The sequence below is a fragment of the Colletotrichum scovillei genome (genome assembly GCF_011075155.1).
Source record: "Colletotrichum scovillei strain TJNH1 chromosome Unknown Contig00005, whole genome shotgun sequence".
Lineage (NCBI taxonomy): Eukaryota > Fungi > Ascomycota > Sordariomycetes > Glomerellales > Glomerellaceae > Colletotrichum > Colletotrichum scovillei.
In genome coordinates this window covers 3,341,001-3,366,588 of record NW_023336263.1, presented here as the reverse complement: position 1 = coordinate 3,366,588, position 25,588 = coordinate 3,341,001, and the positions used below count along the sequence as shown (strand labels likewise).

The window sequence follows — 25,588 nt, the reverse complement described above, 5'->3', positions numbered from 1 at the left end:
AATGTTTGTGGATAGAGTCTGAAGGGAGGGAAGCACCCTGTCCAACGATCAGCGACTACTGCACGTGTTCACTCCGTTCGCTGAGCCTATAGCCAATGTTGAGAGGTAGGAAGATATTGGTGGCGAAGGCGGTTCTGAATCCTGCGAGTGTTCCATCAACAGCACCACGGCACGGTACAGACGGGTCTCGGCAGAGAAATCCGAGACGGGCGAGACCATGATGATGGGAAAATGCCAAGAAGACGATGGGCTTCAGGCCGATAAGTTCATGTCAGGGACACTCGGAAATGACTCCGATGGCCATACCAGACTTCTAGCAGGCCATAGATTCCCATCAGCTCCAGAGTTGGCCATCATGTTCAATTCTATATGCACGAGAGACAAGTTCGATAGTGTACACATGTGTACGTGAACATGGCCTACGAAATGGCTAATCATCGTTGGGAGATGAAATTGCGACGGGAACTGATGAATATCAGCAACGATTAAACGGATGAATAAGAATGACAGTGCGTTTTTGCATAGCATGTGATGAGGAGCTTGAGTCGTGAAGATACAGAAAGTATATTAACACGGCACGGTAATTTTGTCACTGGCGGTTGAAGTGAAGTTGGAGGCAGCGCCTCACAACAGTCTCCAAGAATGGTCAATGCTAGGTACAGCAACCACCATGAACTCAGAATACTACGAACTTCCTCAAGATGGCGATATGTCGTATCAGCCAGCCACGATAAAGACGCTACGGGACATGAGAAAACGTTGTTACAGCAGCTAGATCAAAGCTTAACGGGGACTCTCCACGACGGCTGTTTTTACTCGCTAGGGAGAACTCTCTTTTCAAATCAGTAGGTAGACAGACACCCTTTTTCTGTTTTCGTTTGTCTCATTGTCTCACAGACAAAGACCAGGGACATATTCAATCCTGTCAAATTCAGTAGTTTCTTGAGCGTCAAATACATGTACCAGTAACGGTCTTCCAAGCTGAGGTACGTTGGGTATCCTATTCTCATCCCGCCTTCGGCTTGTGATCACCTGAGCAAACAGCCTTTTTTCTACCTCGTCCCGAACGCCTTTTCCGTGTAATCTGACCTGCCCCAATACATCCTGATCGCGACTTCCTCCATCCGGACCTATACCCTCGCGCACTGGGCGGTGATGTCGTCAAGAGCGGAGCTCTAAGCTATGTTCTGTGCCCATCGAGGGGATTCCTTGTTCTGTATCTGCGTCGAACATCTTCCAGTCGATGTAAGACTCCCCTTCATTCGCACCATCTGGACATGGTTGGGTATCCATTTGTATCCCTCCTCCGCCGGACGCCGATGCCGAAGTGCCCCCGGCCATGCTCGATGACACCAAGTTCTGCGCCGCGCCGGATATGTACTCCTCGATAAAAGAGCACCCACAGCTGCCGTGTTGGAGCACCATGGTCTTCAACATGAGGATCTCACCTCGAAGCAACGCAGCCTCGTCGTTGAGGTTCTTGTTGATGTTTTCGGCCATCGCCTCCTGGGTTTGTAGCTCCTCGACTCCCTTTTGCTTCTTCTTTCTGCACTTGTAAGCTGCCTCCCGATTCCGTGCGCGGATCTTGTTCTTCTTGGCTTCGGCGCCGCTGCGTTTGTCCCCTGTGTCGATGGCGCCGCTCGTTGATGTGTTTGAGGCTCGTCGGGTGCTGCCTTTCTGCCGTGCTTCCGTGCCTGTCTTTGGCGCGACAACGTCTGGCCCATCATCCTCGGAAATCCTCGGTCGTCCCCTGCGTCGCTTTGGAGATTCTATCGCCTCGATTGGTAAAGACGGTTTCGTTTCACTTGCGGAATGGAAAATCAGAGGATCAATCGGTGGGAGTTTCGGTGAGTTTGTGTAGTTGTGTGGTGAGATGACGGAGCTTATTGGTGACGCTAATCCTTCTGCCTGATTGCTGGCAGGAGAATCTTGCCATGAATGAGGACCTTGCCCTTGTGTTGAGGCCGAAGACTGGCGGTCTACTTCAAGAGGAGGATTCGCGGCCGGAACCCGGGGCGAGGCGAAAGTCGATTTTAGATCATTGCTGCCGAATGTCTGTCGTGAATGTTGCTGCTGGTGCTGCTGCTCTGTTTGTGATTGAGATTGCTCAAAATCACTTATAGTCTGGTCTGCATGTTGAAGTTAGGATACAGCCTGAAATATAGAAATATCTAATGGATAACCCACTTTGTTGAGGCAGGCTCACACTACCGCCGGGAAATGCCATCTCGAGCTCTCTTTTCGCTGCGATGCTACTATTACAGGGGACGGCAGGGGGAGAGCAGGGTTGTCTCGAATGGCTAGGCTAGCCTTGGCTGGAGACGAAAGCTTAAGCAAGCAATGGTGGTATCACGAATGTAATACTTGGTGTTACGGATCAATTGTGCGTATTAGATGGACAATAAGCCTCTGGAAGGTATTTGGCGAAAAATAATAACGATTTGAAGAAAGTCGAAAGTGGTTAGAAACGAGAAACACACACACGTACCGCGTCAAGGGGTTCGTGACGAGGTCCTACGATCCTTTTAAAGGAACACAGCACTAATCCGCGGAAGACGAGGTGGGGGGCAAAGAGTCTGTGGTCTTGACCCTGGGCCCGATTAGGACAAGCACCTCATGGCACGGCGGCACCAAGGCAAGACACGGCAGGCCAAGAAGAGGGATCCTGTACGGTGGAACCAGTGCCAGTAACAAGATCAGCGTGTACCGCATTTCGGGTGAGCAGTGCTTCTTGAGAAGCTCGTGGACTAATTAGCGGGGTGGCTTCGGCCGAGCTCAACAAGGTCGAAGAGGGGCCTTGACCCCCGTGAGCCTTGACTTTTGAGGCCTTGCTGTCACATAACAGCTGCCGAGGTGCGGGATGCAAAGAGTGTTTGCCACTATGACGATAAGTAGCGTCTAGGTAGTGTGCAGATTCCCGTCCCTCCTGGCTTGGCTCGGCTATACCAACATACTACTAGCACGAAGAGAAGCGGCTTCAACAAACCCTAGGTGCCTATGTGTTGGCCAGGAACGATGGGGTAGACAAAATAAGGGGAGGTGTTTGCGATGTCAACATGTACGATGACGGAGCGCCACTATCCTACACGGTTTCCGTAACCTGCTTTCGTTTGTAAGGCATGGGGGCGCGGGAGCTTTCCTCCGGGCTTGGAGTTGTACGAGTTGAATCTCAGCCAACGGAGTTGTTTCCGCAGAGCAGTGAACCAATGGGCATGCCTCAATGGCTAGCTTTCGATCAGAGGCATGTCGATCGACCAGGAACTGCTTGCTTGTGCTTGGCTAGTTGGGCCCTTGTAATCCACTAATTAAGATGGAATCACCCTCTTGTTCTCTTCCCCCTCGAAACCCCCGCTCGCTGCCCATGCTCAATCATTCCCGTGGCATACCCACTGTGCCACTTTGATCTACCATCCCGAGTGTCCGAGGTATGCCATTGGGCAATTACCAGAGGAAGCAAATCGGAAATGTGGCTTGCCTTGAAGTGGCGAACCTGCAAGGAGGAGTGTGCCAGTGTGCCTCGGAGCCCCAGCTTGGACGCGACGACGAGCCACAGTTTCGACCCCGCGAGGCAGGTCAAACAGGCTTTCATCTTACATGTGCCGTCGCAGCCACGAGCAGGTGAGTATCAAAATGACCCTTGAAATCTTTGGGGTATTGGCGATTCTCCACCACCGCGTCATCACCGAGTTGCTTCATTGAGATATCTTTCATTGGAAGACGGGGTCTTCTCCGTGGCCCCAATCCCGACGGTTCCTGGGTCAATTCCATTGTCAGTTACTATCCGAGTCCTTTGGTCCTGGGGCCGCATCGTCCTATCTTTGCGGCTTGCCAATGTGTCCGTGGTGCCTTACACTCCAATGAGCGAGCCTTTATGCAGAGCAAGATAATCTGTGACCATGTAAACTCCGATGGAATTCCTGATTTCGATTTGAAAGAATCCCATTCTGCTTAGTGATCACATTTCTGGACCACCACTCGACGCTAGTTTAGCGTACGAGAGAACGTCTTCTTCGGAGCACAATCTCCACGGACATTGAAATTTCTGCCCTTGTCCATCTCCAATTCCTTCCACCCGTGCCACTCATTCCATTCTGCTGCCAAAACGAAGTGTGAAGTGTGGCGCAGTTGACCTTTTTGAGTTGCTGGCAACGAGCATTACACTTTGTACCCTGTAGTTGAGAGCAACTGCTGTATTCGCCATCAATCATGCCATTCAGAATTGGGGCCAATGCCTCTGCTTGACATAAGTAGGCACCTTACTTGGCCAGCCCACCGTCAGCTGATTGGCTTCTAGTATCACTATCCTACTGCAAATCTCTAGCGTACAGTCACAAGGGAATAAGCTAGAGCCGTAAACTCGAACCACAGCTGTGTCCTCCGTTCGGGCCGGTCGGCCTATTCCGCACAAGTTTCACCCGGCTATCAGACTAGCCCCAGAAGTGAGGGGTTTGGAGATGCTTCTACCTAGCTTATCCCACACAGCTCTCCAAACTTTAACCATTGACAGTGAAAGGCCGTCCGCACCTGCAGCTAAGTACGCACAGTGTATCGGTAATGCAAAGCCTGTCTGCTTGAGACGTGCATCTGTAATGCTGTAGCTGGTCTGACTTTTTGATGTCGGATTATGTTCTGGGAGGACAGGAGCTACAGGGTAGCGACTGCATAGCGCTCCCCTTGATAGAAACAAAAGTTCCAGTCTTATCAAGCTTCTGGTATCCTCTGGCACTTGTACCTCAACCTCAAATCGTGCACCCAATTCACCTCACTTTTGCCGTACACGCTTTTCGTAAACACTCGAAATATTGAATCCTTTTTTATCTGATTCCGCGTCCTGCTGCTCGCTCTTTTGGGATTGTGCCCCGATGCCAGCGTCTGAGCCATCTTGGACTTGAACGGACTGACCATTAAGATCCAACCCCCAACCAGGTCCGGCCATCGATACGATAGAAACGAACGCCATCATGGGCAATCACGATGGTCCGATCCAACTTCTACTTGCAACGGTTTCTCCAGGCTCGGCTGGTGTCGCTCTTTTTCTCGCTCTCTTCGCCGAAAACAGGTGCATGCTAGTGTTAAGTCATGCGCTATCTGTGGCTTTGTTTGATTGGCACCAGAAACAGAAGACTCGTGACAACGGTTTTAATGACTGTCGCAAGGGAGATTAGGAACCTGCCACTACGCTCTATTGTTCTCGGTCCAATTGAGTGAGACTAAGCTGCAATTCAGTGGTGCCTTGACACGGATTGTAATTAATTGCATTTACTATGCGATTCGAGGCCCAAAGGCCAGTCTCGAATTTGAGTTGAACACAATATGATATCATGATGAATCGGAGTTTAGGGCAGGCCTGCATATACATGGCTCCTGCTAGAATCGCATGCAGTAGATCGTCAGATGGCTAGCTTGCTTGCTTCATAGCAAAGTTTACGTTGCTCAAAGTCGTATCCATGAATACTTGAGGCGGTAAATGACCAGCCATGATAATGGCCGGTCAGATTGACAACTTTAGGGAGTAAGATTTGCCTCTTGGCTTATGATTCGCTTCGTTGCGTAATATGGTGACAAGAGAAGGACTTGAACGACGGCATATAATTCTTTGGGGGCATCAGGGACTTCGGGTGGCTGGCCGAACTGTCTACCTCCTTGGAAAGCAATGCGCCGCAGTCAAATTAGTTATCAATCCGTTGGTTGTAGTAAGAGGCACAGGTATGTGACATCCACCTACTATATTTCGTTCAACAATTATGACCAACCGTACCACCAACACCAACGCTATTCATATGTGGTGGCTTCACGTCGCACCGTATTCTCGACTTATGCTAACTTCGGATACCCCGTTCTGAAGACATTTTCCGGGTCGTATTTCTGCTTGATCTCCCTGAGCCTTGATAGGGTGTCCTCGCCATATGTTGATACCCAGTCCATGTCCCTTTCAGGACCCAGGTTACGGTTCCCGTATGGAAGCATTTGGCCTTGTTCCGAGAGGGAGTTGACCAAACCATCCGCCCACTTCTTGTACTCTTCATATTCCGCCGCCTGTGCGGTGGTATCGATGACACCACCCGAGGGAGCTGCTATGCGATGCCTCTTACGCAGAGGATAGCAAACTGACGGGTTCGCCTCGATGGCTCGACCATGAGCGGCATGGATAACAGTAGCCGACGTTGCACCCGGTGGTGAATTGTTGCCGAGCGCACTGGCTATCCCTGGAGTGAAATATTCGAACATCCTCAGTCGAGGATACCAGTGGACATTAGTCGGCGAGGGGATTGCATTGAAGAACGTAAAGTCGTCCACTGCAGGCCTGATAAGTTTTTGTCGTCTGTATTGGAGGGCTGCGGTACATACCTTCGGCCACCGTGTTAAGAACTGGCGTACCAAGAGACTTCATCTTCTCAAAGAAAGCCCAACCCTCTCCCAGGTTATCGTTCTCAGACGTCCAAGCAAACAGCCAGGCAAATACGGGACCAACGCCTGGGAGAGCCATGTGAGTAGCTTCGCCAGTGAAGTTGACAGGCAAATCCCTCTCAAATTCACCAAACTTCTTCAGCACTTCGCCAACCTGATCATTGGGAAATCCGAGAAAGCCCGCCAAGAAGCCCGTTTGGGGATACACCTTGAGCTGTAGCTCGACTACGACACCAAAGTTGCCGTTGCCAGCGCCGCAAAGAGCCCAGAGCAAATCAGGATGATCGTTCGTGTCGACGATGTCGCCGTTTGCGAGAACCACACGCGCACTGAGGATTTGGTCCGCGCCTAGCCCATGGTAAGCGCTCGTGTATCCGTAACCACCTCCCATAGCCCAGCCAGCGATGCTGACAGTCGGACACCAGCCGTGGGGGGTGACGAGCTTGTGCTGTTGCAGAAAGTGCGCGAGTTTGATGCCCAGGATGCCGCCGCCAACGCGAACGGACTTTTTGTCCTCGGCGATGACGATGCTATCGAGACTTCTCAGGTCCACGATGACGCCGTCTTTGCCCTGTGCCTGCCCGAATGTCAAGTCGTGCCCGCCATTCCTGAGGCCGAAGGGGATGTCTTGAGCTTTCAGCTCCTTGATGATGGCCACGACTTCGGCTTCGGTCCTCGGCCTGATGATTGCGGACGGCTGTTGGGTCATGTTCGCGTTGAAGAAGCTTCGAACTTCCTCATACTTCTCGGCCGAGTTCGTGTACACCAAAAGATTGGAGAAGTTCGTTGTGAGGGTTTTCAGCTTGGGTGCATCTGAAGCGATTTGCTCCAGCGTCGATGCTGTGGGGTGAGACCCCCGGAACTCTGGTGAAGCCTCAAGTGATGCCATTGTGGTTGACTTCTCGCTATGGAATGTTGGTTAACATTCCGAGGTGTGAGGTCACAACGGCGCTTATGTATGTCCCGTAAATGCTATGTGCGGAAGGGGATCTACTGCCAAAGCGTGCAGCTCTCATCTATGAATTTAAACAGTGACTGCCAATTGGACAGGAACCCGAGAGATTTAGCCATGCTACCGTGGGGGAGGGGCACGGCTAGGCTGACGTGAGATTCAAGCAGGGCAGTATATGGTTTCCTGACGAAAGTCCCCATAAGAGGACGCGTACGGATGGACGTGTGGCCACGTCGCGATCGGTAATAGCCGCAGATTAGTTGAGTAGCTGTCAATCTCATGTCAATTTGATGCCTTCCGAAGAATCCAGAAGGAAAGAGCCATTGTGATACGTCGAGGTCTTGAGCTGTAAATAGTCGGGAGGGGTAACGATAGGCTGGGCTTGGCATTACTAGTAGCTCGAATCGTGAGTTGTGTAATATGCGGCTCGAGATACGCTTGAAACCGATGGTGGATTCTGGACTAGGTGTTCGTAGAAGGTAAGATGGTGCAATCGACTCCCGGATTCAACGTGACGGTCAAGACGTGGTAGACTGGCAATCGACGGCCTCCAACCGCTTCACAATGTCTGCATTAAACCTCAGCAGATCCCAGACACCTAGCCAGCCGGAGTGAAGCTCGCCTACTTCTGTTCAACTGGCATATGCTTGCGTCTCGGGATCAGCATCATGTGCTGGCTCTCGGAATTCTGGCGACGTGCAGTACTAGCTTTTCGAAAACCTTGATACCGGCAGAATCATGGACATTTTCGGTCCAAATGACATCCTCGAGCTTGGCCTTGGCTTCAGGCCATGTAGGTCCCAGAGAGTCTCGCAGATTGGCCAACTTTGGCAAAAGCCAACGGTCGTCCTCCTGTTCAAAGACGGATATGGCACCGATAACAAGACTCCAGGCCAGTAGTAGTTTCGTGGCAGCGCATGTGGAGGCTGATATCTCAAAGTTCTTGCATGCTGACCTGAGCTTGGTAGTCAAGGAGGTGAACTGGAATTTTGCACCTTGGACCTGGAGGAAGAGGGTGGTGATGTAGCTGATCATCGCAAGGCGACCCAGTTCGGCCAAGGCATTGTGTGTTGTCGTCTCCGAGTACAACAGCCGGTATTGAACGCAAGTCATGAACTCTTGAAACAGGTTCGGGTCAATCTTGCGATTGGTATGGTATAGTGCGGTCGCTAGGCGGGAGAAGTCGTGGAGATCTTGGAAGACGTTGCCCAAGCGATTGTCGGCCGCATCCAAGAGAAGTCGTATGCTGGAAGAGCCGGGGCAGATCTCGGAGCCGACAGGGACTTTACCCAGTATAGGGGAAAAAGCAGGCTCCCATGAGAAGGTATCCCGGAAGTAGAGCGGCTTCTCGCCGGTGCATAAACTCCAGCCAATGTCCACCCTTTGCTTCGTCAGATGTTGGGCATGAAATATCGAGGAATGACACGTACCGGCAGATCTTGACCTGTAACTGAAGATTGTGAGAGAAGCTTTCGATTCCGCCCCTCAGCTTCACTATCTGACGCATGCCTTGGATGTGTGCGGCGGCATTGTCGCGCTGGCCGAAGATTTCGGCCACCATACACATGGAGACGATTGTGGCAATGGTCGAGTCTGCCAAAGCCATGTCTTGGTCTGCAATGTTTTGGTTCAACAGCTGGAGTGTCTTCCAAATATGGAAGTTGGTGTGCTTGCTTGGGCTATCTCCTTTGACAGTGTCGTTCATCAATCCTACAGTGAATAAAATCGAGTGCAGAAATGCGGCATCTGTTAGCAGCCAGTAGAACCACGGCGTCTTGCTCTCGTCGTACTGCAGGCACCATTCAATGGGGTACATTGTCTCTTTAACAACGGCGTAGACTATGACCAAGGTGAGCATAACGATAAGTCCAGGGCAGGGATCAAGCTCACATTCGAATAGCATGCCCCGGGAGGCCGCGTCAATATCGTCGGCAAATTGGAACATGTACAAGTCATTGGGTGTGCGGAACACATGCTCGTACCAGGCAATTTTGTAGAGCTTTTGCTTTCTCGGCTCTTTAACGAGAGCAGTGAGTGACTTGGGTGCAGGTGGTTCCTCTGGTTCCTGTGGAGGCTGAGGACTAGTCTGGTTGACCCATTTGGTCGAGCGTTTTTGGCCGCCACGAGACGGGCGTGTATTCTTGCCTCGCATGACATGGCTGCGTATGAGTTTCCGATCGTCTGTCTTGGGCTTTCCAGATGTATCTGTGATGACAAAGGCAAATCCCTTGCTGCCTGCAGTAGCAACGTTAGAGTGGATGATGATGGGTAGATGGATTAGAGATCATACTAGGCCGTTTCTGGTTTCCCATCTTCAACCCAGCGGATCTCAAAAGTCCTAATGCCTCTTCAGGTGAATAACCGAATGGATTTCTCTCTCGTATGTAATCAGCAATGGCTTGACGGAGACCTGACGGAGCTAAGGGTGCAGCCGAAACGAGCTCTGGGATGCTCTTCCAGCTGAGGTTGGAGTGAGAAGACCGGTAGGGAGGAAGAACTGTTTACCCAAAGGGGAAAACAATCGAGGAAATGGGTAACGGAGCGTTCAGAGGCAACGAAGACCAAGCGTAAGACGGCCGGATTTACCCTGCAATCTTGCCTTATCCCAGCCCAATCCCCCCCTCACTACGACAAAGTAAGCCGGCACGACACAACCAAAGTCCCTTCGCCGAGTACTGATTGTTGCCTTCTTCCGGCCTAGCGCCGATCCTTCCGGCCTCAGCCCCGCTCGCTGGCGGCCGCTCCGCCACGTGATATCCGGCGGTTTAGTGGGCCAAGGCACTGGCGGGGGATCCGAACACGCCGTCCACGCCTCCGATTGCTTTCCGGTTTTGGACAAGGCCTGTTTCTCACATCGATTGATGTCCATATTAGGTAACCAGTCGGCATTCCCTTTTGAGATAGCAATCCATCACCAGGCATTCACGATGCCTCAACTTCAGCCATCTCTAGCGTTTCAGTGCCTCTACCCTCCGGTCTACGCGCGTTCAAGTGTGCAAATTGCCTTACGTCCCAAGATTGAAGCTGATCATACCTCAGAAGACTTGAAGGCTATATATTCAGCACGAATCCGACGATGAATCTCAACATGCTGTTCTGTACAGATCAATGCAATCACATCACCAACCGCAACAACCACAACACCTTACTTCTCCTCACATCACCTCACAACTCATCATGACGAGCTCACTTGAACTCACTCCCCTGACCATGGGGCCAGGCAGACTATTCCTCAACTCTCAGTTCTGTGCCACAGTCCGAACACCACCAAAGGACCTCTCCCTCTCCGGGAAGACGGCTATCGTTTCTGGAGCCAACATCGGGCTGGGCTTCACTGCCGCGCGCCAGCTGCTCGATCACAATCTCTCACGCCTCATCATCGCCGTTCGATCCGCTGAAAGGGGAGAGGCTGCCGCAAAGACCCTGAGAGAAAGTCATCCCGACGCTACGGTCGAGGTCTGGTCTCTAGACATGCTCTCATACAAGTCCATCCAGGACTTCGCCAACCGCTGTTCCACCTTGCCCCGGATCGACTACGTCATCTTGAATGCCGGCATGGTTCAGGAAGACTTTAGGCTCTCGCCGGCAGGCCATGAGCAAGTCTTCCAAGTGAACTACTTGTCGACTGCGCTCCTCGCCATCCTTCTCTTGCCAGTCTTGAAGTCCAAGAAAGCCTCAGACCAGCCGAGCAGATTGACAATCGTCAACTCGGGCACCGCCTTTATGGCTAAGTTCCCGGAGCAGGACAAGACCCCTATGATACCTGCATTCGACGACGAGAAGTCTTTCAATGCAACGGATCGGTACTCGACGTCGAAGCTCTTGGGTCACTTCTTCATCATCAAGCTCGCCGAACACGTCCGAAGGGAAGATGTCGTCGTCAACCTCGTCGACCCCGGTCTCTGCAAAGGATCAGGACTTCACCGCCACGTCGGCAGTCTCATCAAAACGATAGCGGAGGTAGGAAAGAGCTTGACGGGAAGAACTCTCGAAGTCGGGGCGTCAACATACCTTGATGCCGCTGTCGTTCGAGGAGAAGAGACTCACGGAAGCTACTTGATGGACTGGAAAATCTTTCCGTAAGTGCTGACTGCCTTTCATCGATAGACCTCGCTAACCACTCGCTGACAAAGCTTTGCCAACATCATCTATACACCACAGGGCAAGACCGCTCGAGAGCAATTGTGGGAGGAGACTTTACAGGAATTGGACTTTGCCGGGGTGCGCTCGATCCTTCGCTCCATGCAGTAGGACTCGCGATAAGGACCTCGCTTCCTTCCGGGCCCTTTTGCCCCGTCAGCCTGGGACTTTGCATTACCTGGGGAACATGTTGGGTCGTATGCAGAAAGTCTAATTGCTGATTGATGCAGTCGCCTCGGATGGATGCAATAGTTTCTGGTGTCAGTCTGCCTGCTTTTGTTGCTGCGTTTCCGATTAGGTGTATTGGGTGGATGGGCTTCGCTTAGATATCTCGCATCATCTTGGGTCATTCCATGGGTATTCTGGTCTACATAGAGTAATGAGTTGACAGTCTCACTTCTGTACTGATTTGTCAGTTCCAACAACGCCCGCTTGTGAACGCCTCGACCGCAGGCAGTCCATCATTATGTGTGGCAAGTGGTGGTGTCAGGATGCTGTGGCGAGCTGGCATGGTGGCAAGCCGTGATCCATGAACGAGGAAATGAGTATCATGACATCTATCTCGAAGGCTTAGAGATAACGATGAATCTCACGCTATGATTCATCTACTGAAGTCCCAATCCTTCATATCGGATGAACCGTCTGTTACGGCGCAACTGGCAAGTGCAGGAAGGCAGAAGAGGTGTGTAGATCGAAGCGAGAGCTCACCATAAGGCGCAAGATCATCGATATACTGCGTCTTCGTCGGTGCAGTGGACACCATCTAACGCCGTCTCGCAGTCCACGAAGGTCTGGTCCCGGTACCAGAATCCTGTAGCCTGGCTACGGCAAGTCCCTGCTTGACATGATAGCTTACGCCAAGGTGCCTCACCACTTACTCTCGGTTGATGTGGCAAAGCACCTTCTTAGTTGAGATGGTACGTTGTATTGCTATACAAAGTGAAGGGGGCTAGGCTCGGCTCCCCCAACGGAGAGTGAGCTTCCAACTTTGCATTACAATACTCCGGAGAACAATGGCATAGCGACCCGTGAGAACTAGCAAACGATCCTCAAGTCTTGGCGATCTTGCCTTTCGGATGGTTCGCGATAGGGTATCACCGGTTGAGTGCCATCACCGAGCTGTCGGATACGTTCACTCGGGGTTTGTCTTTGTCCTGAGATGGAAGTGATATTGCAGCCGAACGTCACCGGCGTGCGGTTCCAGCCCTCTTTTCGAGGTCCCTCGACTTGTACGTAGCTGAACGATGAAGCGGTACGATGACCACTTCTGGGCCTGCGCCCGCTGCCAAGGCGCCGCATAATTTGTAGAAAGCTTCCTAGTTCCAACATACCTTTCTGGCACTCCGCAGGCCAAGAACAGACCGAGCCAGGGGGCCGCTGCGGATGACCCTAGGGCCAAACGACCCTGACGATTCCGCACGATGGATGTCTGTCAACTCCAGACGCAAAAGGTCTACGGCGATTCCTCAGCTCGCCTGGCGGAATATCTTCCAAGACTTTTCCAAGACGGCAAGATGCGCCCATACGAAGCATTGGCATCGCCAAGGAGAAAGCCAAGTTGCCGCGAACCGAGGATTCTGCAGTGGTTCACGCATCGTGGGTCTTGGAAGAAGTGTCGTTTGAGCCTCTACAACACAGTCGTCCAGACGAGCGTCAAGAATGTAATTTATCAAGGGGAAGTAAAAGTGCCCTTCAATTCTTGTTATTCAGAAAGCCATCTAGGCTAAAGGTTAAAGGGTTAGTGGGTTAATTTGCGCCAAGAGGCCATTTCGAACTCACATCGAATACGGAAGCTTCCTAACAGTCGCCCTGGCGCATGACTGACGATTTCAACTATGAGGATGCAAGCTATTCGCGTGGTTCATGACTTCTTCACGAGCTGCCACATCTGCCGCCTCGCCGCCCGAAGAGCAAGAAATGGAACCAAGGACATGGCTCGCGATGGCCCAGCGCGGAGTCGCGCCGCACAAACGTCCCTGACGTCTCTTGGCACGCTTAACAAAGTGCCCGCTTCGATTGCGAGCACATAATGAATGATAAGGGATCACGCGCCTATTGCGATAACAGTGGAGGGAATTACACCATGTCAGGTTGGCCAGCATCCTTGATGCAACATCAGGTTCGCAACGCGCGGTGTACCCAATCGCAGCGTCGGTTTTTGACCTGCCGAAAGAAGACCAGTGCCGGTCGGGAATGTACTCTTGCGCGAACGACAAAGCAACGGACGGAAAAGCTGTTGGCTTGTCGTGCGTGTGCGGTCTTGAAAATGGCGGGTGCCTCGTCCCTGCAAGCCAAGACTTCAATGTCACAGGGCAAACGCTGCGGCCAGCTGTGATTTCGAGGGCTTATCATCGGCTCGTGAGCTGGCGCGAAAGCATCATGGTCCGGAGGGAGTTCCGCACCGGCAATCCTACCGGCGAACACCTATGAGGTTTGTATCGTATCCGACGCAAGTCCGACGTCCATTTGGAATCGAGATGTGAAGTGCTCATTGTCGGCGAGCGCTTTGGGAGGAGTATGTGTAAAGAAACATCCGTGAGCGCAATGTCGAATGCTTGTTAGTATTTCCGTACTGCGTAGGGTATAGACCACACAATCGACAGCAATCTGGCCCAAATCGCACGGAATTACTAGCCAATCCAACGGCAGAAGACTGACAGGGATGACTGATAGGACGCGTTGCTTGATCCATCTAATAAGCTGCCGATGTTTGGCGCCAGTCTGGTTCGAGCATGGATGGTGGCCGTCAAAAAGTTCCTCCAAAAGCAGTATTCTGCGTCCCTCCGACCGCCCCCCGCCCAACTGGCTGAAGTTCTGAACACAGATTAATCAACTTGCCACCTTGTGGCTGGTCGGATGATACCACTCCTCTTTGTCCACGGCTTTTGAATGGTCAATCCGGTTGCAAATCCTCCGTCCATCTGGCTGATAAGAGTTGGAGCGGCTGGCTGGGGGAGAGAGAGAGGGGAAAAGGGACAGACAGGGGTTGGTCTCCGTAGCGGAGCAGGGCTGCATTGTTGGATGGGGGGACAACAACGATACCCTCTGCCTCACTCTCAAGACTCAAGAGTCAACTCTGATGTTGAATAGACGTGAGGCTCTGATAGCTTCAGCGCCTCTCTTGAAGGCTGCAGAGATGGTGTGCATTTCCCCGGACGGTGACAAGCTTTCGGGCAAGATCTCTTGATTTTTCTTGTCCTTCTTGATGGCAGGTCTTGGACGTCTTGGACGCTCTTGGGAGACCTGGGGGATGTCGTGAAAGTCTTGGGCAGCGGGCTTGGGCAAAGCTTGGGGGGTCTTGGGGGTTCTTGGGAGAGGGACGCCACGTCCAGGGTCCTTCGATCATATCCTTCTTGAGCCATCACCGCGAACTGCCAAGCGCCTCGAGTCGTCTCTGCCGTCGACTAGCGTGTCAATGGGTGAAGGGAGAGCGGCAGCAAAAAGGACCGAGGGCTATCAAGTCGAGTGGCCGTTCCCTCCACCAAGACCATCCAGTGCTAGCCATCCACACCATCCAACTAGACTCTAGAGGACGAATTAACCGTTTTCCACCAACCTTCCGTGCTTCTTCGACGCCGTTTTGACGGTGCCTCCCGCTCTCGCCTCGCTGCGGCAAACACCGCTGGAATGTTGTAGTGTAACGTCGTGGCTTCCGACTAGCTCGTCTCTTCGTGCGTTGGTGAGGTGCTTCTGCATTTGCATTGTCGTGCCCACCAGCTGAGGGAAGCGAAGCGGCGCAGCAATGTAACCAGTGATAAGCTGTAACGACCGAGAGCCCATTCGTAGAATCCTAGGTACAGGTACGGATACGGTTATGTAGGTCTCGATATTCCATAGAGACACGATCGATTGATCGATGCTCTCACAATGGAAAGCCAGGCTGATGATGGATGGGATGCCTCTCCACCCCGGCCCTCACGTCTTATCGTGGGCTCATTTGAACCACCGCACAGAGTTTCTTTCTTTATTCTTCCGGAGCGGCTCCCTCCCACATGCCAGTCCCACCAAATATGCTTCTTGGCGGGAGCACAGTGAAAGGGTAACACTTTCACACGCGACAGTGCACGGCCAATGCCGAGAGGGATCCCCGGATTGGTATTCGTATGTATACGGAGTCGGTCACTCGCCTTGCCACCAGCATCCCCCCGCCACTGCCATATTGCCTGCTCAGAGCCTGAGATTGGACATTGATGAGGGCAACATGGATCAAATGTCTCTACACGGCGTAAAAGCTGCGTAATACCAACTCTATCCCATCAGAGACTTGATCGACCAAAGCGAGTGAGACACGGGCTGCTTCCTCCTTCTGTAGGCTGGTGTGTCGCACCACACGATGAAGCCATCGCGATTGCGACGGGGGGCGGATTCGCAAAGGGCCCAACGTCCAAGATACTCCGTACCATTGGCAGACCTGAATCTCGCGAAGACTGCAGCCGCATTCGCTCACGTTCAAAAAGTCCCCAAAAGACATCTCCCCGCTATTGACATCTTGGACCTGCCATACTGGATCAAGCCACTCGAGGGCCCAACTGCTTGGCATCACCAACGGAAGCGCACTTGACCCCCCAAATAGGCGTTTTCCTGCGTGTTGGCCGCCCTGCTTAGTCCACGGGAAAGTCCAGCAGCTGGTGAGCATGTAATCCTCGTAGCCAGGCACACCAGGATCCCTCATCTCTGGAGGTCCATCTGCGCTGTGGGTTCCTGGGTCAGTGGGTGCCGAATGCAACTGGACCCCGGTGGGTGGCCGGGAGGAGGAGGAGTGGGAGGAGGTGGGGTTTTCCTTTCCGCCCATCGGCCCACGACTAGGAGTCTGGAGTCTGAAGGACACCAAGGGAGAAGAAGGCAGAAAAAAGGACGAACTGAGCCGGCATGTTAGAACGACATCTGAGGCATATGGTTCGTTCGAAGGAAGTTTGTATCTCTGTACGTACTGGGATAGACGCTGTGATTCTCTCTTGTTGGTCTTTCTCACTCTCTCACTTCCTCCATGTCATCGTCTCACAACCTCTCATCTCATCCTATTCTTTCATTGCAGCCGCCCCCCGGCAGATTGCGCCCAATGCGGCTATAGTGCGAATGCAGACCGATCCCTCCTACCGCGTCCCAGAACCTTTGATATCGGTCTTGTCGCAATGCAGAAGGTAGACCTCCCTGTCACAAGGGTTGCACTGGTGTCTCCGGACGCACAAGCAGAGGAGGGAGGGTGACGGGCTGGAGGTCCAGCCCTGAACATGATCATCCCTGCCACCTCAACTCTGAATCCAGAAAGGGGAAGCTCACTGGTTCGACTGGCCCAGCACCATCTCGGCCTCCCATCTATGTTAGGCGCATGGGGGATCTCTGCTGTTACCTGTATCCTCGGGATCGTCTCGTGGCGAAACTGGGACCACCGTCGTGTCCGTTCGTTGCTAGGCCGTTGGAAACCCTTGGCTCCACCGTCGATAAGCATCCGGTTGTGTGACAAGGATGGCCGCCTCGTGGCTCTTGGATATTAAAAGGTCGAGATGTCCTCGGTTCCCTCCACCCGCCTTTCGTCTCTTTCTCGGTCACTGGCAACTTTCCAGCCCAAGCGTCCACGGGTCCACCGAATCAAGCTTCTACAACCTTTTCAAGGTGAAGAATACTGACCCAGTGCATCAAAATGTCCGACATTCGTGAAGAACGGGCCCCCGTCCACCAGGGCGGTGTGGTCTCGAACGAGAAGGTCTCGACCGAAAAGACTGCTCCTGTAAGTTGGTCTGGATGTCGACGAGCATCAACATACCTCTCCACTGGTGAACCATATGCTGATGTCTTCCCTCAGATCGTCGATGCCCACCCCGATGGTGCCGACTACAACGAACACGTTGAGCACGACTTCAACGTCACCGAGGATGATTTGCTCGAGGCCAAGGAGCTCGCCTCGCAGATGTCCCTCGAGGAGGTCCGCGAGATGATGTTCAACGTCCACAAGATCCACGAGAAGGACCCCAACTTCCCCATCGCCATTATCGAGAAGATTGAGGACTTCCTCCACAACGATGATGTCTTTGAGAACCCCGAGAAGCACGAGACTCTCATTCAGGAGATGAAGCTCGAGGCCGCCCTCATCACCGGTAACTCGCCCTACGCCGAGGTCCGCGCCGTCGTCGACAACCACGACGACCCCACCATGCCCAGTTCGACCCTCCGCGCCTGGGTTATCGGTCTCGTCTTCTCTGCTCTGCTCGCCTTCGTCAACCAGCTCTTCTCGGTCCGCTACCCGTCCATCACCATTCTGGCCAATGTTGCTCAGTTGCTCGCCTACCCCTTGGGTAAGCTGTGGGAGAAGTCTCTCCCCGATGTTGGATTCACCGTCGCCGGCCACCGTTACTCGCTGAACCCCGGCCCGTTCAACCGCAAGGAGCACATGCTCATCACCATCATGGCCAACGTCGCCTACAACATCCCCTACACCAACTACATCATCTGGACGCAGTGGCTGCCCAAGTTCTTCAATCAGAGCTACGCTGCCAACTTTGGCTACCAGCTTCTCATCTCCTTGTCGACCAACTTCATCGGATACGGTCTTGCGGGTCTCTGCAGAAGATTCCTTGTCTACCCCTCGTACTGTGTGTGGCCGGCATCCTTGGTCACCATTGCCCTGAACTCTGCTTTCCACACCGACAAGAACTCCACCGTCGATGGCCCCTTCAACAGCATCTGGCGCTGGAGCAGACAGAAGTTCTTCTACATCACCTTTGCCGCCATGTTCGTCTGGTTCTGGTTCCCCAACTACCTGTTCACGGCTCTGTCCACCTTCAGCTGGATGACCTGGATCGCCCCCAAGAACCGCAACCTCGCGACAATCACTGGCTTCAACAGTGGTCTTGGTCTCAACCCCTTCCCCACCTTTGACTGGAACATCCTGTTGTACGACAACACCGACCCTCTCATGGTCCCCTTCTTCTCCACCTTCAACAAGTTCCTCGGCACCTTCATCTCCATGTTCGTCGTCTTGGCTGTTTGGTACACCAACACCTACAACACCGGATACCTGCCCATCAACTCCAACAAGGTCTACGATCACTTTGGCTCTCTGTACAACGTCTCCCGCGCCGTCAACGAGCACGGTCTGTTTGACAAGGAGGCGTACGAGGCGTACTCTCCCCCCTTCTTGGGCGCTGCCAACGTCATGATCTACATGTTCTTCTTCGCCATCTACACCGCCACCATCACCTACGCCGCTCTCTACCACCGTCACGAGATTGCCCTTGGCTTCAAGGCTCTCATCGGTAGCTTCAGGAAGAACAGCGACATTGAGAAGGACCAGGTCCTTGACGTCCACAGCCGTCTGATGAAGGCGTACCCCGAAGTCCCCGAATGGCACTACCTCACCGTTCTCGTCATCGCCATTGCGTTGGGCTGTGCTGGTATTGCTGGTTGGCCCACGTACACCACCGTCGGTGTCGTCTTCTATGGTATCATTCTCTGCATGATCTTCGTCGTGCCGGTCGGTATCATCAAGGCCATGACGGGTATCGAGGTCACCCTGAACGTGCTTGCCGAGTTCATCGGTGGTTCCTGGGTCGAGGGCAACGCCCTGGCCATGAACTACTTCAAGTCCTTTGGCTACGTCACTTGCGCTCACGCCGTCTGGTTCTCCAACGACTTGAAGCTTGCCCACTACGTCAAGATCCCCCCTCGCCACACGTTCTGGGCTCAGATCGTCGCGACTTTCGTGTCCACCCTCGTCTGTCTCGCCGTCCTGAAGTTCCAGATGTTCAGCATCCCGGGTATCTGCACCGAGGACGCCAAGTTCAAGATGACCTGCCCCGGTATCAACACCTTCTTCACCGCTTCTGTCCTTTGGGGTACCGTCGGTCCCAAGAAGATTTGGGGTGCTGGCGGCCAATACACTGCCACCCTCCTCGGCTTCCCCCTCGGTGTCGCCATCGTTCTCTTCTTCTGGAGCTTGAACAAGTTCTTCCCCAAGTGGAAGTGGGTTCGCCAGATTCACCCCGTCGCCATCATGTACGGAGGTCTCGTCTGGGCCCCTTACAACATGTCCTTCGTCTGGCCCTCCGTCCCCATTGCCTACTTCTCCTGGGTCTACCTCAAGAGCCGCTTCTTGGGTCTGTGGTCCAAGGTCAGTTGCTTCCCTGCCACCGCTATTCGTATTCTAAGGCTAACACTCACGTTCAGTACAACTTCGTTCTCTCCGCCGCTTTCTCTTGCGGTATTGCCATCTCCTCCATCATCATGTTCTTCGGCCTTCAATGGCAGGACATCGAGGTCGACTGGTGGGGCAACTCAGTCGTACGTTTTTTCCCGGCTCCCAACGTGATCTTAAAAGAACACTACTGACATCACTCTCCTCACAGGTCAGCCAGGGCTGCGAAGGCAAAGCTTGCCGTCTGCTTACTCTTGCAGAGGGCGAGTACTTCGGTCCCCGCATTGGAGACTTCCACTAGACGTGGAGTTTTCCTTCGTGTTGCGCAACCAAGTTGTGCTTGTGGCTTTTTGTTTCGAATTTCAGCGCATGTATGATGTGATGAAAAGAACGTGGGGACTAGAGACATCGTGGACTCGTACCTAGAAGCGGTGTTTATAATCAGCGGATGTAACGATTTGAAGGATGAAGAAATACCCAACCATTCATTTATGACTTAGTGGAAGAATGCTATACCCCCATTGAGCAAGCTCAGTTTCGCCTTTACCCAATGTTTCTTGATGTTGTGTCATGCGTCTCGAGGTGAGGCCAATTCGGTCATTCTGTTTAGGCATCCTCATCTTACCGCCACGTCGATCCAGCAACACCGGCAAGTGACTGCTCTCGTAAGGAATTGGCCTCATTTTGTGTGTTTGAATCCCAATAAATCATGCTTGTTGTGGCCATTTCAATTCCCTTGCGTTCACTTATCCCCAGGGCCGTATATAACGAGAATCACCAATGCCGATGCCGCGGGGTCGGCAGTCGCTCGGTACCGGGCCGGCGTGGCTATGCTGGAAAAAGAAAGCCTCATTGGGTCGCTTAGATGATGCCCATGATCAATCCACGATCTCGGAGAACAAGCTCTAGGTCTAATGCTTGGGATTTGACTGACTTTGACGACTCGTTACTGAAATGTTGGGCCTGGAAACGTTGGTGATATGGCTCTCGAATAACCAGAGCCCGATATTAAGGCTCTAGATGTGGCAGAATTTGTCGGCATCCTAGGTCGTTGTATTAGCCTTATATTATTCGGTGTTGAAATTCGATTGAAGCACAAGTACACGTACTCTCGACGACCTGCCATGCACAAAGGAAGAAAAAGCGTGACACTAGACTTTTCCCTGTAGGATGGCGACGACGAAGTCAGTCGGGTCCATGGAACAAGAAATCCTTCGACTGGATAGACTCCATCTCTGTGGTTTACCTATCCATGCCTGATAGTTTGTGGGAGTCATCACGGCTTTCGCTTCGTGCCTCGTCTTCCTCATTATCGACTATCAGCAGGCCTGGTGCAATCGAGTTGGGCCTGACATTTGCTGAAGGAAGTTTGTTGACCGCACCTTTGGGCCTCCGGGTATCAAACGAAGTCGTCGATACTTTTCTTCAAATTTACACAAGGCATGAGATGAACATACGAATAGTACCGGCGCCAGGTATCGACCCAAGTAGTCAAACATGATAACGGGAACGTCCGTTTAAAGGTGTAAGCCTCTTCAACATGAACCAATCCAGCAATTTAATAAAGTTATGAGCTTGGCCAATCAAGACGTATATTGACGATATTCTAGGACCAACGTTAGCCCGGCTTACATGGGCGTCTCGGCTGCTGACTGCCTCACCGGGCGACTACCGAGCCGTCAGCGTTGCCCTTGCGGCTTATGAGCTGTTGAAGTCCATGTGTTTGACTTTGATGCCCGTTTCAACAGTCTTGATAGTCGGATTTTCTCCCATTCGACGAGGTGGGCGGGGCTTATCGTCAGGTGGACTCCACGACGAGCACAACTGGGCCGCCCGAGCAGGTCGGCAACGCTTGATTCCAGGATGCCAAGGCTTCGTGGAGCATACATGATATTCTCTTATCTTATAGAAGGGCAATAGTCTGCCTTGGCGGTGCTTTATTTTACAAGTAAGCACCGGTCGAAATCGCCCGAGCCGAGCAACAACCAAGGAGGCCGCGTTGTGGAATAGGCACGCTGCAGTCCTAGAGGTATGCCGAGCATGAACGTTCGAAGCTAGAACATCTACTTCAGGGGCGCCTCCTGGTGAGGGTTGAAGAGGAACACCATGGAAATTCGACTATCAGAAGTTATAGCCGATTTCAAGGCCGTCCTTCTGATATGCCCATCCAAGCCCAACAGCCCTCTGCACAATACAAGGTACACGGTAAATTGCAAGAACTATTGATTATCCATGACATTATGGTCTCGTGAGTCTTGAGATCCCATGCCAAGACAGCCTGGGACACCCAACCCAAGGTACGGGTGAGGCAGCGCCGTCAGAGGCATCACCCTATCCTCCTAGCAACGTAGCCAGTTCTGTCCCGTCAGATTCTTGAGGAAAATTTTCATTTTTCCCGGAATTTTCCAAGGTTATGCGTCTTCCATACTTCCATCGAGACATGTAATCAAAGCAATCGCCGGCCATCGGCTACCCACTGAGAAACGGACCTCGCAACGGCCGGGCTCCCCGTTCCCGGCGAAGAACTCCGTGAGGCCTTGATCTGGCATGAACCCAATGATATGAAAATGGCGAACATCCAATTCAAGGAAAAGCAGATAGAAAATCTCTCGAGGCCTCACCAGTGATCATGCCGTCACGCAGGTATATATTCAAGCTCATGACCACCCTTTCGCCGCCCTAGTTGTTCCTCCCAACCTCCTCCATCCCTTACAGCATCAGTCATCCGCTTACCCATCGTGTCACGGCACGTTCGCTCTCTCACAAATCGGGGAGTTCATGACCACGTAGCGACACTGATGGCAGAATGACTTTAACCCAGAGGTTAATCCATCGGAAGCGAGGAAGCTCATGGCGACCGAGGCAGCCACCGTCAACAGCAAGAAAAGCAGAAGGGGTTCGGCACGTCCCCTCTCCGACCGTCAAGAACAAGGTTTTTGTCTGGGAGAAGCCCAAGAGCCACTGTCTGTCGCCAGCATTGTTCCGCAATGCCAGCTCGCGCGAGACACCAAGATATCGGAGCGAGATGAGCTGCTACCACGGAATCAACTGTAGTGTAAAGGATCAGTATCCAAAGCAGCGGCGCCGATGTACGCTGCTCGTCCCCTTTGACATTCCATCATTGTAGATGCCATTGTACACGAGAGGAAAAGGAACCTGTTGCTGCTCCTGGATCGCATGATCGCCTTTACCCTGCGAGCATGGCTATGAAAAAGAGGCAAGTCACTTCACACTGAATGTTGGAGCATTGCCAGAAAAGATCAATAGACTATTCTGAATGCTTCGTTCCTAAAGGTTTCCCTTCATCTGGGTGGAAGTCGCGTAGACATGCCCTTCGATGGCGGCAGCTATACAAACACCCGGACGAGCATCGCCGCATTTCACACAGCACAAGAGAATAATGCGTGAAATAGTCGCGAGATTGCACTGTAAAGATTAGTCTGGGTATTATATTTATTCAGGTAGATGGTCTAGTGATATTCGAGGTTATACAGATATCGCTGTCTCTGTGTGATGCATCAATGCGCCCAGCATCACGTCACCCGCAGAAGTCAACAAATCGCGCCCATCGTCGCGGCGCACCTACGGGAAAGGACAGCCCGTAGGTCTACCAGGTAGCCAGCATTCAAACACAGACTCACCTTTGCGAAGGCAAATTCACAAAAGCCGGAATCAAAGGTGCGGTACCCCATCAGTATCAGCAAAACAGCACGCACCATCGCTCGAGAAGCAACACCCATTCGTGTCAGAACAACGGCACCCGAGTAAACAGCATCCTCTCCTAGTCGAAAAAAAAAAACATAGACACCTACCGCTCTCGCTAATGCAACCACCAAGTGCATCCCTCAGCGCCGCTTACCTGTCCTCAGTTCCGCGTCCAGTGTTCACCGGCAGCGTCTTCGCATACCCCGCGTCGCCGTGGCCGCCGGCGCCGTTGGTCCCCTGCACCCCGAGCCGCGGCATGAGCTTCCACCCCCTCCACGACCACCACCACACTCCTCCTCATCGTCGCCTTCGAAACGACTGCGTGCGCTCAGCGCTTCTTCATCGATCCTCGCCAGGTTGATCGACGGACACTAGATGACTAGAGGAAGAAAGGCGGGGTAAGGTCGATTAGCGGTAGGGGCAAGCTTCGCGGATGCGGAGGTGGAGCCGGTCAGAGACGGCTCATACGGCGGAGGTGAGTTGATGATGCACTTGAGAGTAGGCAGACTGCAGACTGGGACAATAGACTCGAAAGTGCTGCTCCTCGTCATCGCCCCCATGCGTGAGGGATCGTCTGTCGCTGGACGTCACGCGGGTCCTTAATCCGGGCGATTTGTCGTAAATGTCTCTGATGGATCCATAATTCTGTACAGATAAGTCAATCGTAGTTATTTTAGATTTGTACCTTGATACCTAGGTGTTCGTCTGTCCAATCGCCCGGGGACTGATTCGTTCGCGGCCAGCTTCGGATGTGTCACGACCTGACCATTTTGGCGTGGAAATCGCGGGGAAATGGAGCCCGGCTCTCTCTCTGCTCCAGCGCTCGCGTGCGTGAAGTGCGTGCGCAATGCGCAATGCGCCGCCGTGCGGGCTGGCGGGTTCCTTTTTTCTTTGGCTGGGAGAGTCTGGAAGTCTGGAACCTCTGGAGACGGGAACGTGGGAAACTGGAGACAGGCAGCGAGATGAGATGCCGATGTGGAGATGTCCCGAGCTCGACTCTTCAAGTCCGTACGTAATGAGATGTCGGCAAAAGTGGTTTTGATCAAGTAATGGATGGAGTTTCTTTGCTGGAGTTACCAAACTTCCAAGCCGTGGATTCGCGGGGAAAGTGGTTTCCGGGGTAAAATAAACGAAGTATGCGTCAATTTCTTCTTTGTCGATTCCGAGTTCATGCCGTTGTCGTGAAAAGCAACGTCTTCTCACTTCTTTCATATCATCCACCTCGGCAGTCTGTCTGTCTGTCTGGGATAAAGTGCGACTGCGACTGCGACTGCGACTTCAACGTGGCTTGCTGCAAAAGAGCGGCACGGCGAGAGAAATCAGTCTTCGACGCCGGGCCCGTTGGTGCTCATTGGCGGCTGAACGAAATGGGTGACGCAAATCAAAATCCATCTTGCATCCGATGCCGACTGACGTTTTCCGATAGACACCTACAATCCTGACGCGACTTAATCTCAACGTGCCTTGCCCTCATAGGTCGCCGATCCGTTGACGCAGACGTAGATCCTTTGGTGCTTGTCTCAGAGGAAATTCCTCCACGTCGACGCCGGCCGGAATTTGAGGTACCTAGATACACCCATCACCCGGCTATCTCATCTCGGTGACCGGATGAAGCTCGACTTTTGGGCTCCCCTCACGGAAAGCATCAAAAATATCCTAGCCAAGACTAGGCCAAATGTGAATAGTCGATAACCAACGTCTTTCTGCGCCCTGCAGCCTCATAGGGCTTCGGAAATCATGCTAGACAAGTTGTCCGCTCGGGGGGGTTGAAGGGGGAGGGGGAGGCCTGGCCTGGCTTCTACTGCCTATCTAAAGTAGTCATCCGCTCGGCGTGAGGGAGCATCAAGAGATAAGAAGCCGCCGCTATGCTACCGAATCAACCGGGAGGCAAGGCAAGGCAAGGCAAGGCCAGGAAAGCGCATCGTCGGCCAAGCCGTCCTCCCTTCCCGCCGCCCTTCAGGCTGCGCTGCGGGCGTTCAGCCCTGGAAGATGAGCTTGCCAACCGGAAACCTTTCCTCCTCCAAGCCTAGAGTGTTTGTGTGTGCGTGTGCCTTATCAGTCTGCAGCAGCCCTTGGCCATGCCACGGCGATCAATCAAACGGCCCAAGCCTCCGGGGGAAACCTGGGCTGGCGGCAGCGGCATTCCTTCTTCGTCATCGCACTCCCAAAGACCGCAGGCCGCAGGCGAACGGGTAGATAGCCAGGGCTTCAGTGTCCAGGACCACGGTCGCCTCGCCTTCAGCTTCGATTTC

At 52.9% G+C, this 25,588-nt stretch overlaps 5 protein-coding genes across 5 annotated transcripts; 2 read left to right on the top strand and 3 right to left on the bottom strand.

Annotated features, from left to right (window-relative positions):
• Positions 1–946: 946 nt before the first annotated feature.
• HER10_EVM0013322 (bZIP transcription factor) lies at positions 947–2,480 on the bottom strand. Its single transcript, XM_035482684.1, has 2 exons — positions 2,188–2,480; positions 947–2,129 (listed from the first exon to the last, which is right to left on the bottom strand). Exons 1-2 carry the CDS (start codon positions 2,225–2,227, stop codon positions 1,162–1,164), a joined length of 1,008 nt encoding a protein of 335 aa, XP_035334534.1. The 5' UTR covers positions 2,228–2,480; the 3' UTR covers positions 947–1,161.
• A 3,334-nt stretch (positions 2,481–5,814) lies between these two features.
• Positions 5,815–7,297, bottom strand: HER10_EVM0005849 (FAD/FMN-containing dehydrogenase; the record flags this gene model as incomplete). Its single annotated transcript, XM_035475452.1, has 2 exons — positions 5,815–6,296; positions 6,349–7,297. 2 exons carry the CDS (start codon positions 7,295–7,297, stop codon positions 5,815–5,817), a joined length of 1,431 nt encoding a protein of 476 aa, XP_035334012.1.
• Positions 7,298–8,026: 729 nt separating this feature from the next.
• On the bottom strand, positions 8,027–9,672 carry HER10_EVM0005726 (uncharacterized protein; the record flags this gene model as incomplete). The annotated part of the gene is made up of 4 exons (XM_035475331.1): positions 8,027–8,741; positions 8,791–9,199; positions 9,251–9,595; positions 9,651–9,672. The coding sequence occupies 4 exons, from the start codon at positions 9,670–9,672 to the stop codon at positions 8,027–8,029; spliced, it is 1,491 nt and encodes a 496-aa protein (XP_035334001.1).
• Positions 9,673–10,229: 557 nt separating this feature from the next.
• Positions 10,230–11,837, top strand: HER10_EVM0007338 (short-chain dehydrogenase). Its single transcript, XM_035476897.1, has 2 exons — positions 10,230–11,439; positions 11,494–11,837. Exons 1-2 carry the CDS (start codon positions 10,469–10,471, stop codon positions 11,609–11,611), a joined length of 1,089 nt encoding a protein of 362 aa, XP_035334110.1. The 5' UTR covers positions 10,230–10,468; the 3' UTR covers positions 11,612–11,837.
• Positions 11,838–16,197: 4,360 nt separating this feature from the next.
• Positions 16,198–20,280, top strand: HER10_EVM0005540 (OPT oligopeptide transporter). The gene is made up of 4 exons (XM_035475153.1): positions 16,198–17,228; positions 17,304–19,607; positions 19,664–19,777; positions 19,843–20,280. Exons 1-4 carry the CDS (start codon positions 17,142–17,144, stop codon positions 19,930–19,932), a joined length of 2,595 nt encoding a protein of 864 aa, XP_035333988.1. The 5' UTR covers positions 16,198–17,141; the 3' UTR covers positions 19,933–20,280.
• Positions 20,281–25,588: the final 5,308 nt, after the last annotated feature.

Coding starts and splice junctions, on each gene's coding strand:
- HER10_EVM0013322 (XM_035482684.1), bottom strand. CDS start 2,227: ATGGCATTTCCCGGCGGTAGTGTGAGCCTGCCTCAACAAA. Junction 2,130..2,187: donor TGTGAGCCTGCCTCAACAAA/GTGGGTTATCCA, acceptor TTCAACATGCAG/ACCAGACTATAAGTGATTTT.
- HER10_EVM0007338 (XM_035476897.1), top strand. CDS start 10,469: ATGCAATCACATCACCAACCGCAACAACCACAACACCTTACTTCTCCT. Junction 11,440..11,493: donor ATGGACTGGAAAATCTTTCC/GTAAGTGCTGAC, acceptor TCGCTGACAAAG/CTTTGCCAACATCATCTATA.
- HER10_EVM0005540 (XM_035475153.1), top strand. CDS start 17,142: ATGTCCGACATTCGTGAAGAACGGGCCCCCGTCCACCAGGGCGGTGTG. Junction 17,229..17,303: donor CGACCGAAAAGACTGCTCCT/GTAAGTTGGTCT, acceptor GTCTTCCCTCAG/ATCGTCGATGCCCACCCCGA. Junction 19,778..19,842: donor ACTGGTGGGGCAACTCAGTC/GTACGTTTTTTC, acceptor CTCTCCTCACAG/GTCAGCCAGGGCTGCGAAGG.